The 16152-nt window shown below is 41.8% G+C and overlaps 1 protein-coding gene across 4 annotated transcripts in view; it reads right to left on the reverse strand.

Annotated features, from left to right (window-relative positions):
* Nucleotides 1-1695: 1695 nt before the first annotated feature.
* pde4d (phosphodiesterase 4D, cAMP-specific) overlaps nt 1696-16152 on the reverse strand; it is a gene marked incomplete at its 5' end in the record, with an annotated part of 161163 nt that continues 146706 nt past the window's right edge. For 3 of the 4 annotated variants that reach the window (XM_084359967.1, XM_084359966.1, XM_084359968.1), the window contains 9 exons: nt 1696-4676; nt 4767-4949; nt 6119-6241; nt 6365-6519; nt 8928-9027; nt 9234-9398; nt 9497-9595; nt 9690-9865; nt 10031-10124. In XM_084359967.1, the coding sequence (XP_084216093.1) occupies nt 4152-4676; nt 4767-4949; nt 6119-6241; nt 6365-6519; nt 8928-9027; nt 9234-9398; nt 9497-9595; nt 9690-9865; nt 10031-10124 (1620 nt within the window). In that variant the 3' untranslated portion in view covers nt 1696-4151. Of the gene's footprint in view, nt 4677-4766; nt 4950-6118; nt 6242-6364; nt 6520-8927; nt 9028-9233; nt 9399-9496; nt 9596-9689; nt 9866-10030; nt 10125-11682; nt 12189-16152 lie in introns of those variants that run through there. The other variant, XM_084359969.1, reaches the window with a different exon arrangement.

Raw genomic sequence — 16152 nt, forward strand, 5'->3', positions numbered from 1 at the left:
TTGATGTGATAGTTATTCTTGTTTTGTTTTGTTCTTTTACATGTTTGAAGTAAAGTATATCAATTAATAAATGCTATATGAAGACGCAGCGCTCTATAAACTGCACACCACACCCACTGGCTTTGGTTTGAGACACATCTCCCACCCAAAGCAGTCTGTGGAGAATTACTGAAACACAAAGTGCTTTCAGGATTTTTGGTAACTGTGATCTCCATCATTAGTAATGTACAGCGCCTCCATCCCACACTGTTTAACCATCTGAAACAATGACAACAAGAAACCAGTGAGTAGGCAGAATCAACCCATGCTTTTATTTAATCCATTGCATATAAAAACTTTTTTTTTTCATTCTTTTTTTGTTTGTTTTTTACATAAAGTTGTATGATCTACAGTGCTATCCAATAAACTGCAATTAACAAGGAATCCATTAAAATAACATTTTAATTGTCTTGTGAAACTTCCAGACAAGTTGGCATTCTAAAGACATAACCCAAAAAATAATTGTCCTGAAGACCTTTTTTTAAGTTACAGTTTGTGTTTTCCTTTCATACCATAAAAAATAGAACACATAATGAGAAAAGAACCCACTGTTTCCATTGGTCCAGGGCTGTTAAGAATCTACAGTATGTGTGTCAAAAGAAGAGTCCCCGTTTCGGGGACAATGATGCACTCACCCAAACCCCTATCCCACCCTCCCCACCCCCCAACCCCGCCCTTCACTACAGAAATATACTAAACCCTTCTCCTTACCAGGCAGAGAAATGTCAGTGGTTTTGGATATTGCAAGTAATGTGAGTGGAAGTGTGGGCCGAGCATAGATAAGCAACACACCGTCAGTGTTTCAGCCATAATTAATGCAGCAGTGGCTGAACATGCAGATGTGTCTCAAAGCCTCTGTGCTTCGTAGGCCGCGGTCGAGCAGCAACTGCACACTCCCGTCGCACCCCATTCAGTGTTTGTAAGCTGCGGCACAACCGCATGGATGCGCGGACGACACCGCAGCAACCCGGCAAAGTTGCTCCCAACATTTGTTTGCATCTGAGCGGTTGTGTCACATCTTTGAGTGTAGTGGCAGGGTTGTACAAGAAGATGCGAGTTGCTGCGACCAGGTCTACGGCAAAAACGACTCTTGGACATCCGGCTATAGGCCACACATCACTCAAGTAGTAAATCTATGACTTGTAGTTGACCTGAATCTCTGCAGACATATTTTCCAGTGCCACGTTTTTTTCCGATAGAGCAACTTGTGTTTGGCTGTGATAGTAAAAAGGCAACGTTTTTTTCAAATTCACAACAGGAGATCAGGGTAACCCGAGCCAAGAGATTCACTAATGCAGCAAAAGAGAACTAGAAAATAATCTAGGAAATAAAAAGGCTAAAGTAAATGACATGCGTTGAATTTAAGGCACAGCCCATGGGCCAAGGAACAGTTTCTTTTTAAAAAACAATTTGGCTTTCCCCCTCTCTTCACTGAGCTAGTTCTCAGATATAAGCGACATGTCGATGGATCATTTTTACACTGAAGCTCATGTGTAATAAACATTCTCTCAACAAGAGGTACGTAATACAGCCACACCATCACCAAAAGGGATGATAAGAATCAACCATTTACAACAAACGGCATTATGATAGTAATAACATTAATAATTATATATTATATACAGCACAATAAATATATGTTTGTAAACAGCGATAAAACCAGAAAATCTTTATTACAGGTAAGGGCATCGGGTGAGGATGAAAAAAAAAAAAAGAGAGAAAAAATAAATCTTGGCACGAAATGAAAGATTAAATAAAAAGTTTGGAAATGACACGTAATCAAAACAAGCACTGTTAAAAAAGCAGTGTGCAGTATTTCAAGTGTGTTTTTTTTTCTTCTTTTTTTTTTTTTTTACATTTGTTGATTTTCTATATTTTATGTACACAGAGGGGGGGAAAAAAAAAAGTATATTTGGGTATTGTAACTGGCAAGCCTGTACTGTGGTCTATGCTACAGTGAAATATTTACTGTACCACCTTTATATTGCAAAACAACAAATAGAAAAATATACCAATAAATAATAGCATCAGGTGTAAAGTGAAAATAAAAATAAAAAATGAGGACGAGACTCCTGGGCGAGGTGTAAGACAGCACTGTTCAAGCCTAAGTATTCATGAATGTTTTGGCGAGTTTAAAAATATTAAAGTGGTGATATATGAAGATATCAGTGCATTAGAGTATCTAAGTAGACAGTCTTATCTGATGACTACACAACGGAGCTGATTGTCTTGTCGAAAAACAAAGACAGCAACTGGGTTTCATGTTGTAAATGGCAGAATAAAAAATGACTTAAAGGGCAATTCCACCAATTCTACTCATGTAAGTGCGTTTACAAGTCTTGGGGGAGAACAACCACATGAAAAAGTATTTTAAAACCTTTTGTGGCTCCAAAAGGAAGCTACGTGTATTCTGATAATTTGCTTTCATTGAGTGGCTACGTTGCATTGTGGGTAATGTAGGCACCAGGTTTTTGAGAAGGAAGAAGAATGCGTGGAATAAAAAGAGGCATTTCTCGTTCTGCTGAATTGATCATATCCAACAGCGCCACAGGAGTGTAATCCTAGAGCAGCGGACTGCTTTTCAAAAACCTGGTGCCTACGTTAACCACAATGCAACTTAGAAAAACTGAGTGACATCACTAAAGGCAGTTTATCAGATTACATGCAGCCTCCCCTGGAGCCACAAAAAGCTTTCTACTCCTTTTTTCCCCACATATGCGGCACTACTCCCCGGAGACCTGTAAACACACTGTGCTGTGTAAAATTGGTGGCGTTACCCTTTAAATGAAAAAAAAGCATAAGAACAGATAAAGAAGAGGCTGACAACAAGCAGCTGTTTGTGATTTGTGCAAGAGAAATAAAAGAAAGGACAATAAAAGCTTTCAGAACATTGGTATAAAATCACCCCAGTAGTTTTTTCTAACACCGTTACTATTTCTGTATATTTCGGAGCACTAATCAAGCTTCTAAAAAAAGGTGCTTTTTGTATCAACTACAAAGCATTGCATTGTCTCAGGATGTGTTCAAAAGAACTGCAGGCAACAATAATAAAATTCAAAGGCTTCATCCGTGTCACAAACCATTTCAGTGAGAGCAAAGCACGAGATTGCACCTTCATGCTTCCTTCTCAGTGAAAACTCTCACCAAAATAAGAGTCGCTATGAATGAATTCCAAATTTTTAACTCACAGGACAAACCAAACATGAGTATAGTGGCATGGGAATAGTAGTATAAATGCTATTGGAGCAAGTGCAAACACCTCAGAACACTCCTAATGTAATCCAGCCTTCAAAACACTGTGACAGCAATTCTCCCCATTGGTTTCCAAAAGTTCTCTGATCTTCTTTGCTAACAAAAGAAAGCCTAGGATTGCAAAAGTAAATTCTAGAAAATATCTGAATCTTACATACAGTACGATACAAAAATTAAAGAGGTCTAGGACAGCATCATGGCTGTTTAGATTTGGGCTTTGTATCAGTCAGGTTTTTTCAAGGAAGACTTCCGACATCAGAAATGCGTCTCGAAAAGCTCCCCAGTGTGCTGCAGCTTTCATCTCTGCGCCGTCCCGTCGGGTTTTTTTTTCAGCGGAACGGCGGCGTAAAGCGCCTCCTAATATCGCAGTGGGGAGGAAATGACCTAACCGAGGGGGGAGATTCTCCTTGAACACGCCGATAAATGTCTCTGTAGAGTATGGGCACTTGATAAAACACAGAAACACTGCTAAACTTTTTCAGGCAAGGCTGAGACGAAGCGGAGGGAAGGAAAAATGTGATACGAACGGGCACCGAGCAGGCCGAGAAACTGCTCATCCATGTCCTAAACAGAAGCTCTTAAAGGGGAGGTGTAAAAGTGAAATAAAGACACACCACTTCAGTACGAACGGGAATGGAAAGGAGTTTTCCTGAGTGCAAAAAAACTTGAAGAAGTACCGGTGGGCATGTCTGGATAAAAGCTGACGGGAGGAGTGGCCAAGGTGGAGAGCAGCGCACGCTTTGGAACCATAAACATAGATGTATAAAAAACACAGACTCCACAAAACCCAAAAAATATTCTATAAATAATCATCTGTCATTACTAAGAAGAACAGTTAATCAGGTGCTGTCTATAAACTGCTATGTGTGTGGGGTGTTCTCCTCCTCCTCTTCCTCCTCCTCCTCCTCTGCTACCTCTTCCTCCACCACACATGGTTGTGAGCAAGGTGTCTCCCCCTCCTCCACCACCTCCTCCTCCTCCGCCTCCTCATCCTCTTCGTCCTCCCCCACCTGTTCGTCCAAAGGAATCTCTGTCGATTCAGAGTCCTGCGTGCAGAGTGTTTTAGAGTCAGTACAGCTGTTTTCCTCCTCTTCCTCCTCCTCCTCCTCCTCCTCCTCCTCTTCCTCCGGCTGGCTGCCGCTGTCTTTCTCAGTGTCCGACTCCCCGTCCTCCTCCAGGGTGAGCTCGAATTGGAACTTGTCCCCTCCCGGGGGTCGAGTGCCGTCTTCGGCCTCGTCCAAAGCAGGAGAGGGGCTTTGGGGGATGGTGCTTTGGTACCACTCCCTGTTGTCTTCCAATGTGTCCAGGATGTCCTGGGCGTCCGGGTGGACCAGGTCAGCCCACGTCTCCCACAGAGGGTGAACGATATAGTCTATGAAACCGACCTGCAGGAGGCATTGGGGGGGGAAAGAGGTCACTTAGCGTGCGTCTATGCACAACTTACATGTACATGTGTGTATGTGTGCGTATATTACCTGGTTCTTTTCTACCGAAGCGTTGTGTTTGTCACACATGGGGCTGATCTCCATGCCCCTCTCCCTCTCCCGGTCACCCTGGCTGAAGAACTCCTCCATGATGCGGTCCGTCCACTGCCGGTACAGCTGGAGAGGCTTCGTTGGGTTGCTCAGGTCTGCACAGTGCACCATGTTCTGGAGAACCTGAACACGACAAATAACAAGCATAACTGTAACTGAAGCATAACTGCAGTTTTCAGTTTACCAAGCCCTGATCAGTGATGGATTGTAACTAAGTACATTTACTCAAGTACTCGAGTATTCCCATTTTCTGCTTCTTCATACCTCCACTTCACTATTTCTGAAGGGAAATATTTTACTTTTTACGCCCCTCAATTATTTGATGACTTAAGTAACTAGTTACTTTGCACATTGCAAGCTGGATCAGAGCCAGTAGCCAAGTAGTTCATTTTTAAATGTATTTATTTATCGAATTTATCGCCTACCGAATAAAAAGCAAAAACTATCAGATTCAAGTACAATTCTTACGGGTGACTTTCACTTTTACCAAAATAATATTTAAAACACATCAACTGGCCTTGATGCTGTGTTTTTCTACTGATATTAAAGGGATCAGAAGGTTAAAGGGCCAGTTCACCCCAAAATTGAAAAAAAAGTACACTTTTTTCTCTTACCTGTAGTGCTATGTATCCATCTAGATTGTTTTACTGTGAGTTGCAGAGTTTTGGATATTTTGGCCGCAGAGATGTCGGCCTGCTTTCAAATGAAATGGCGCCAAAAAAGAAACTTTCTAAAAGCTCAATAGCAATGTCTCTTCCTAGAGGTCACGACCTGGTTAATCAAGGTAATCCACGGACCTTGTTGTGAGCAGCTTCACGTAGAAACTATTTTCTTTCTACCGAACTACAACTGCTAACCGGATCACTGCACAGAAAGTTGTGCATCTACTCATGGATGATTCCCTCTGCTTGGTGATACTGCTGGTGGTGAGAGAGAAGAGCAGAAAGAAAACATCCATCAAACTGCTCACAACAAGTTCTGTGGATTATTTTCAGTAACCGGGTCATGATTTCTGGAAATGACACTGATTTTGAGTTTTTTTTGGCGCTCTGAGCACCACAAGCGCCATCTTGTTCCGTTATATTCGAGAGTGGCAGACATCGCTACGGCTGATGTCTCCAAAACTTTGCAATACACACCAAAACAGTCTAGATTGTTAAAAGCACTACAGGTAAGAGGATGAACTATCCCCATTGTGTTACAAAATCTTCAAGACGATCAAGGTTTTTTTCAAATAAACATAAATTTGGCTTGGTGATATGGATCTTGTTGGTCGGCTGCTTTATTCTGACCTGTATCCTGTCAGAGTAGTTGTCCAGCAGCAGGACACCAGAGCTGGTCACCTTCTTGGTTTCCACCATTGTTTTCAGATCAGCCAGTAGATTCATGTGCTTGGACATGTCTGTTGCTAACACCTGGAAATAAAGTAGAAAAAAACACATTAAATACAGAAAGAAAGTGACTGAATGAACCTTTAATGGACTCCACATAATAGCTTTCTCTGTTAATACTTTATAGAGGAGATCCTTTTCACTTACGATGTCAATGACCATCTTTCGCAGTGATTGTCTTTGTTTTTTGGTCAAGTTTTGGAAGATGTCACAGTTCTCCTCTTGTAGAAGCTTGAAACCAACTGCTAGATGGTGGTTCTCCAACACCGACGAGTCATTGTACATCAACGCTAGCTCTGAATCTGCACAGGGGACACGATTGATAATATTAGTCTGTGGAAATGTGGTTTTTCAGAGATTAAATACAGTACATGGGGTTCAAAAGTATGTCATGAAAAACACAACTTAAATGTAAAGCTTTTTAAGACCTTTTCAAGATGATTTTATCCACATTTAAGACTTTTGGACAAATCGTCTTTTTTTATGAAGGTATGTAGCATCCAGAATATGCGGTGACGTGCAGAGAATGTTTTATGTGTGAATAAGCTTATTAAACTGAACGAAGTTGATCTACATTTTGCTGAAAGTGAAGTGTAAATAAAAAGGAAGTGTCAGGTTTAAACATATCTAACATCAGACGTGGACTTTGACGCAAAAGAGTATGACTCATTTTGACAAAAATAAATTAAGAGGTGGATAAATGAATGGATGATGGTAATTAAAACCTCAGAAATTCAAATAAAAAACTATTTAATGACTTTTAAGGCCTAATATTTATTTTGTTTTATGAAATTTAAGACATTTTAAGACTTTATAGGGCCTGCAGACACCCTGAAATACTAAGAAAACAAAACTTGAACTGGACAACATGAACAGAGTGTATGCATGGATAAATTGTGAGTTATTGGAGTTCAGTTATGTTGTGAGGCAAACAATAATATGCAACAAGATGCGAGGTGCACATTAGACCTCCATGTTTTACGTGTGCTGCAGCTACGCATGTATCATCCATCCTTTGCTCTGTGAGCAGCAGCTGAAAGTACCAGCATGTTTTCCACGGAGAGGTTTCCCCTCTCTGGGTCATTTGAAGGTCCTCTCTCTGTATTTAGATTTTCCATTAAGACGCATTAGTCTTGGCCACAGTGGAACAGAGCGGCAGAAGGGAGAAAGGGGATCCTGCTCTGTTGCTCTGTGGCTGACAGAAGATCATTCTGGTGGCTCCTAACTAGGATGACTCACACTGCCTTTACTGCAGGGATTCCCCATTTGGGCTTATGGGAAGCACAACACATTCTGTGTGTAAAGTGTGTGAGACCGCTCAGTGTCTTTTCTGCCCTGATAAAGTATTACTAATGCTCTTATGCAACGCTCACATTTGTAATGGTCTCCTGAATGGCTGTTTAAAGCAATCCCCAGTGGATATAAACTTTATTTGTTTGTGTTTTCCTCTAAATTGCCAAATCAAGGCGATATTTATGAAACCTCCAGCCATGACTGAGTCAGTTAAAGCAGAGCGGGAGAGAGAGAGCGCAGGGGTTCAGTCACTAGCTCGAGGACACTTCACTTCGCAGCACAACACCATGAACCCACTCCCCTCGGTTGTATCTAGTTATGCAGATGGTTTTGCATGTATTATTTCAGGTTTTTGTGATCTGCCTCCACTTTAAAAGGGAAGGGAATGGAATTTTTGTGGTGCACACAGCAATAAAAAGAAAAAAAGCAAGTTTTAAATATATCAGCAACAATTACATCTCCTCCTTAACTCGCTGCTCCCATTACTCTTACAGTAACTACAAAATCCAACCATGTGTGAGCTTCAGCTTCAGTTTCTGCGGTCTGTGACAGCCGTCTTTTTAGACCCGGACCAGATTATATTGTAGGGCGGTGGTGGTGTGCTCATTCTCGGCCATTTCCCAGTTGGAAAACATCTTAGTCAATCTCAGTTTCGAGAGTAGGATTAAGATCGTGTACGTCATACTCCTGAGCCGAGGAAAGACATTGCAATATTTGCCACAAAAATGTGTGGTCGAGATTGAGAAAGCTACGCTGGCTGCTGCAGAAACAACTCCGCGAACCACTGACATGACAAGTTAACCGCTCTTAGCCACCCTGTGTTCATTTAAAAGGATAAGTCACTGCTGATAGTCAGGGCAAAATTTACACCCCTCCTCCCAAACAGGAAACAGGTTAACTGCGAAAAATAAAGTGTAAACAAAATTCAGTCTGATAAGCAAGCTAGTTGTAGTTGGGTCACCTGTAATTCTTCCTACTACATCTTTGTCTCTGGGAGGATTTTTTTTTTTTCTTCTCTTTTTTCCCCTGAGAACATGAACGATGGCGTTACCGGGAAAGAGTACGACTGAGGACAGATATTGATTTCCTGTTTAAACCCCTCCGCCTTGGAATCACATGTCAAAGCCTTCACACCTGACTGGAGAAACACATGCTGATGAAGATGTGCACGTGTTAAAACGCAGAATATCTTTATGTATGCACGTTTTCTCCATTCATATGCAGCAAATATTCATCATATTCATATTCATTCATCTGAGAACGGTGGCTTGTTAGTGTGTGTGTGCTGGTGAGGGCACAGTGCAAGTTCCCACCTGGGTATCAGCCTGTGAGCGTGTGTTAGTGTTAGTGAATATGCACCGATGACACTGCTGAGCAGCTGACGTAGCTGCTAAGACAGCGCCGCATTTAGACTCACTGGTGTTGATGAGGAACTGGTTGGAGACTCCAGGATGGTCCACGTCGTGAATTGCACTGGCAAAGATGGCAGCTAGGATCTCGAGGTCTGTGAACACGGCCTGGAAGAGAAACCAACCGAGCAGAGAGGGGGGGAGGAGGAGGAGGAGGGTGGAGAGGGAGGTGCATTGATGAGAGAAGTAAATCGGTGGACAAAAATATCCTCACAAGTAAGAGCCATTGATTGGACTTTGTGCAGGAGTTTGATTGAAGCTGATTGTGGAAGCGAGAGCCGTGCATGTGTGCGAGCGTGTCCATGTGTACACACCTCGAGGGCGGGGGTGGATAGCAGCACGTGAGTTGACTGGGTGACGTCAGCAGCATGAATGTTGTTATGGTAGGCCACATCGCCATGATAATGGTCTTCTAAGGTCATCAGGTATGTTATAAAGGTGTCAAGTGGAATTTTAAATGTTTTTAACAAGTCTCTCTCCTGGAGAAAAAACAGAAAACACAGGAGAGTTTATGGTCACGAAGCATTTACTTTGTAGCGAAAGATTACGACAATAAGAAGCAGTCGACGGTCGTTACCTGGAATATCGTATACATCATGACTGTCAGTGGCCGATTCCCAGAGAACTCTGAGATTTTAAAAACGTTAAGGCCCCATTTATTCACATGCTCCAGCTCCTGAAAAAGGAAAAGGAGACACAACATGTATTAATGCGAACGTGTCATTTCTTTTTTGTGGCTGCGCAGCCTTTGTCGGGACACGCGAACGCACCTTAGCGAGTTCATCCTCGGTCTCGGTCTTGACGCCAAAGCGAGGGATATTAGAGTTCGTGAGGCTGGAGGAGTGTTGCAGCTTTTTCACCCCGCTGATCTGAGACATGGGCTTGTTCTTCTTCTCCTTCTCCTTCTGCGTCTGAGGGGATGGCATCTCCACTTCATGTTGCTTGTCTGCAAGTGAGACACAAGTGGAAGGTGGATATGAGGTTGATAAAGCCTTTTATATCATACTTTGTTAAAGTTGGTTTGTTAAACAGGGTTTTATAAAAATGATGTATACTGCACGTGTTTGGTCAGGACACCACCGCATATTTTTTTTTGTGTGTCATCACTCACCCAGGAAGGTGCTGGAGATGAACTCAGACACCTGGTTCCCAGAGCGGCTCATCTCCGATAGGTGAGTCAGCTCCCTGTTCAGCATCCTCTTGAACTGAAAGAGGGACACACACACACACACACACACACACACACACACAGATGAATGATTTTCTTTTTTTACAGCTGTTACTCAGAGGCACCATCACATGTTTGAATAAATGCAGAGAAACTGCGAACACGATTCAAGAGCTGAACAAACTCATTTGAAGCAAAAAAAAAAAACAACCCTCAGTTTGAGGCTCCTTTTACAAAACCCTCTATTTTTTTTATTAAAAACATTTTTCATGATGAGGAAATCAACCCAAACCCTCCTGCTGACTCTTTCCAGTCACGTAACAGAAGCTGTACCCAGGAATGTCACCATTTGTGGTGTAACACACATACACAAACACACACTCAGTGGGTCGGAGGGCTGCGATGTGCGTAATCAGTAACCCATTTTTCCAGTTTCTTTCTTTCAATGTCACTTTTTTTTCCCTCTACAAAGCGGCCTGCTCCTTGTTGCCTCGCCCTCATGTCATTCACTCCTCTGTCTCTCTCTCCGGGGCCTAATTGGAGTGGCGGACCCGAATTTAGCCCCGGCTTTTGATTTGATGACCGAACTGATTGATGTGGAGGAGAATGCTTCAAATCAGGTATTTTCCAAAGTGGTTGCAAAACAAGAGAGTTACAAAACGGATTGCACAACAAGAACAACAACAAAAGAAACGTCTGGAACAAAGACGCTGCATTGTCTGAATCGTTCTGGCTTTGGTCCAAATGCATAATGTATGTATATTGATTAATTATACAAATCAATATTGATCACTTAAAATAGACCATTACAACACTGCAGACTGCTTACTGCGCAATTGTGTATTGAGATCCTATTGTACGACACCCACGGGCATTCATTGGGTGGCTTTTTAAAATGGAGACACAAGAGGCAAGGAACTATCTGTCGTGTGCTTTTGTCAAGAGAGAGGAGAGTACACAAGCGATAAAAGCAAATCTGGTAGAGCTGTATTTACATGGAACACTATTAGTAAAACTAATAAATTAAATAAGGTCTCTGCAGAAATTCACAAATTTACCGATATTTGCTTTTTTAAATTTAGATTCTAAGGAAAAAAAGAAAATAACCTCCCTCATTACGTTAGAAAATATGGAGCAACCCAACCACCCAGAGGATTGCTGACCTAAAAAAAGGTCTTCACAGAGCTCTGAGAGTTACTGCTTTATTCTCTCTAAGAGAGCTTTTGTGGCATTAACAAATCTGAAATGACCAACAAGTATTTAACAATTTAAACGTGTCTGTGTTATGTTCTTTTACGCTACATCCTGCCATATTTTGACACCTTTTAAAAGGACGGTGAAAGCACCACTACTTCTCCCCGTCTCAGATACATCACAATGGACACAAATGACACACCTATGAAGCACTGTTTCATGTGCGACATGTTGGCGAGGAACTATACGGCATGTGCTCTTTAGTTCTTGGTCAAAATGAGAATTAACGATAAATTACAGGAAGAGTCTCCACTCCCTGGAAATGAATGTAAAAAAGGACTTTAAGTAGACATAAACACCTGAATAATTAATTTAAATACTAAACAGACACCACGTCTTACCTTTATATATCCCCAGGACACAGAGAGCAGATAATTTGCTTCAGGCATTTTGACAAATCAACAAAATAGATCCAGGAGCAGAAAGATGCAGGTTTAAAGCCAAAGTTCAAGTCAACAATTCAGATGATGAAAGCACTAGATGCGAGCGGAACAAAAACAGTCAGCAGCTCTTGACAGTAAAAGACCTCAGACTGAAGAGGTTCAATGTGAATCTGCTGAACCGAGTCCATAATTGAAGCCTCATGTTCCTGCCCTACGAATATCCACAGAAACGAGCCCATGTTCCAGGAAGCAGAGAGGAGAATCAGCTTCTGAGCGAGCAGCGCTGGAACGAGGCTCCCCAAAGATCCGATGAGAGCGTATCGTGACCGCACACACTGTCATACACACTGACGTCCACGCGCTCACACACACACACACACACGGGTACAGACACACGCTGCTGAGGTCGTGAATAATTGATGATGATGCGGATGCTTGGTAGATGCCAAAGCCACCAGGACAGCAAAAAAATGTTTCTGTCAACAGCTTCCAAACAGGCTTGGCTGCCTGCTTCTGTGTGTGTGTGTGTGACACGAGCTCCCATGTGAAGAGCACAGGCTGCTTCTCTCACTATGTCACACAACAGCAGCAAATCAGGGCCCAGATATGGAAGAAGTGTGAGCTCATCATCACCTCTGATTGGCTTGGATTGGAGCAGAGTTGAGGTCACCTGCTGTGTGATTGGCTGGAACTGAAGTCAGTGGAAAATCTACCCCTTCCCTTTCCTTTCCATTCCTGCAGTGCAGCGGGACGTGATTTTGTGCGCGTGTATGTGCACATACGGTACAGTACGCATGCACGTATGTACTTACGTGTCGACTGACCTGACCTTCTGTGCAGTGTTGTGTAAAAAACACAGGCTACCTCATCCATCACGAAACAATGCTGAAACACTGAGGTCAGCTTTCATGCCAGTATTCAATGCGAGGTGAGTCACAGTAACATCACTCATGAGATGATGTAAATACACCAAAAACAATTGATCTTGCAGAGAGAGTGAGCGTCACAGTAATCTGAAGTGGGCTCAGTAGGACAGAGGCTGAAAGCAGTATGTCCACACAGGCTGCTGTGTGTGTGTGTGTGTGTGTGTGTGTGTGTGTGTGTGTGTGTCACTGAGCTCAAGAGGTTCTCCCATCAGTAATAGTACGAGCGGTCCCTTTGTAAAATATATCGAAAACAAAATGTAATGGCGTACATGAGAATAAGATATATAACATGTCAGGCAGGCATTTCTGTTGCCGCTAACTCAACAACGCTTAATTATCTGCTGTTTGATTTGTAGTCATCATGTAGTCAACCATCGAAGCAAAGCTGAAACCAAACATCGAGTCAGATGACCGACAATCAAGCGCTCTTTGCAAGGGTAATAAAAACACTAACTAACAAACAAAACTAGAATGGCACTCAGTAGAGCGCATACCTCCACCAAGGCTCAACAGTCCTCTGTAATTCAATCAAGCCTAATATATGCTCACCAGATTTAGGATCTGCATCTTTTCCTGAGAAATTAACGAAAATGTCGCCCTATCTCGTGATAGATAAAGATAGTCCCTTTATCTGGATCCCAACCAAACGTTAATGGGGTCTATTCTTGGCCGAGACACATCCTCCACCCAAGTTTCATGGAAATCCATTCAGTAGTTTTTGCGTAATCCTGCTGACAAACCAACACATGAACACGGGTGATAAAGCTTAAAGATGTCAGTGGGGACTGGGAGAATGTGACCTGAGATTAGATTAGTGAGATGATATGTCTAAGATCAAGTACTTATGAGAAAGTTTCTTGTAGTTACAAGTAGAGATGCATACTGAGCTTTGATTTTGTTTAATACCAACTGAAATGTGTATTGAAGTCAAAAACCGTTAAGAACTGATAGCTGGCATAAGCCAAGGCAATTCTATCTATTCAACTCAATTCAGTGCAGGGAAACTCAATGTATTTTATATTAAAGTGATATTAGATTACACACACACTCACTTGTCATAAGTCTGAGAAAACAAAGGTTTTCAGTTTAATTTTGCATGTGGACCAAAGTAGCTCAAAGCATTTTGGTCACAAGTCATCATCATGTTTACCTATTCTTTGATCGAACACCTCCTGATTTGAATCAAGAGTATGAGAGATTAATACCATTTCATTTTTGTCTAACCCTTTTGTAAAAAATCTTGCTTATATTTGCTGAAGTAAAGTATCAAATAACGGATGGATTTTGAAGCTTTCACAGCACAGCTTCACTTATGAATATCTAGCAGTGATTATCTCTTCTTGTCACTAAGGGAGAGCATTTGACTTTGAAATTAAGAGAGCGATGATGGAGTATGAAATTTCTTATTGGTAATAAAGCACACCACACTTTGATACACAGGGTTTAACCGCTTAAATCTGAAATAACTGATTTTTGGACACTTGCAAGATGGACAGTTAAACAATATGCTCAAAGCTGCTGCAGCATAAAGCCCTGTAACGCTGAGGGGAGCTGCACATTCAGGTGGTTAGTCTCTGTATTTCCATCATGATTTTGATTGATCATTTCCACATTGTCTTCATTTTTGTCCATGTTAGGTGTTGTTATTGAATATTTTAATTATAGCCACTTAAATAATGGTGGGGCACAATACATTACGCAGAATTAACTACGGAAGTTGACTGAAAAATGAATGTATGATATAGAAAAGACGGCTTTTAATCCTGTACAGAAAGCAGTTTGCTCTTAAACCATGACTCTTCTACTGTCTGCGAACGAGACGCGGAGGTCTCTATGTTCTTTCTCTCGCCGTGTATGTGAGCGCACATGTGCACATGCATGTGTCGTGTGTCTGTGACGGTCCAGTGGCTACAAGGATTGAAAAGGGACCAAACCTGTCTCTGCTTACTTTACACCCCACCTCTACAGCCAGCCGGGCGCTGTGAGTAATTTACAGCTACACTGGAGCAGATGAGACAACAGGCTCACTGAGATCCAGCAGCCTTGATTGACTCAGAGCCAAGCAGGCCAGCACAGGCCCACCACACACACACACACACACACACACACACACACACACACACACACAGTTTACTCCCTGCAGAGGCATATACACAAATATAAAGCCCACCGACACCTCTCCTGTCCACACACTCTCCCTCTCCCCTTCAGACAGATATAGTACACACACATATTGATAGCTTGGCTGGGAGGTGTGAACACAAACTATTGGGTAAAAATTGGAAAGTGTCACACGGAGCTCAGCTGTGGCTTGTGTGTAATTTGTTCTTCGGCGGAGTGACCAAAAATATCCATTCCCTGCTGTATATAGCCCGCGACACCTCCACGTCTCTGTTGCATTTGTGTCCTTTTTTTTTCTCACGTCGCACATTTATTCTGGTGGCAGACGCCCCCTCTGTACAGAACACAGGGACAGCAGGAACACTCTAATTGGCTCAACTGTTTTCAATGAATGTACCAGCGACCGGCCATTCATGATCTAAACAAAATGTGCAAATAATCCCATTATTGGAATCAGGGTGTTTTTTATTTTAGAGTCATAGATTGCAGATAAATAAGTTCATTTCAAAAAGGGCTATTTAGGGACTGGTGACGAATAAGAATGAGGCGTTCGTAATCTGAACCTGCAAAGTAAGTACGAACTAAAATGATCGAATAAATGTAGCGGAGTAAAATGCAGGGTAATACGTGTAGTGAAGTGTGAGTATAAAGTAACATAAAATGGAAATACTCAAGTAAAATACCTCAAGATTCTACTTTAACGAACTAAAAGGAACTTTTAACTGCTTGTGAAACGGTCTCGATTATAAACTGATCCCTCTGTATGAACCACAGACGTAGAGGAGACCCTCAGGAAGAAAACTGGCTATTTCTGTACAATTATTACAGTAATCTTAATGCCTGACACCAGGTCAGATTCTGACTTAATCATAAATTACAACTATTTTTTTAAGGCCTGAAAGAAAGAAGCTGCTCTGTTGTTTGGTGGAATGGTACGGCACTAAAACATTTTTTTCTTCGTGTCACCCGTTTCAGCTTTTGTCCAAAGGGGCCGCAAGAATTAACAAAAAAATCAATGGTCTTTGTTGTAGCTTTAAGTACTTGAGTAATTACAGTAATTGAACATAGCTACACTGGTTATTCAAAATGTTGACACTATTTGGCCTCACTGATTACTAATATTCTCTATGGGCCCTAAAAAAACATTTATCTCTAGCAAGACGATATCATTACAGTTAAACGGTAATGATAAGGAGTAAGACAAAAACACCACAGGAAAGCATAAACAAACAACAACAAAAAAAGAATAACAAAGAAAGAGATGCAAAGATGGATAGATCAAACCGACAATGGAGGCAAAGAGCCATTATTCTACTGAACCTAACCTTCTCGGTTTAGAAAATCCAAAAGAAAACCTTCCTGAAACTTGTTGAGTTATTGG

Source organism: Pagrus pagrus, assembly GCF_965226575.1.
Source record: "Pagrus pagrus genome assembly, chromosome: 8".
Lineage (NCBI taxonomy): Eukaryota > Metazoa > Chordata > Actinopteri > Spariformes > Sparidae > Pagrus > Pagrus pagrus.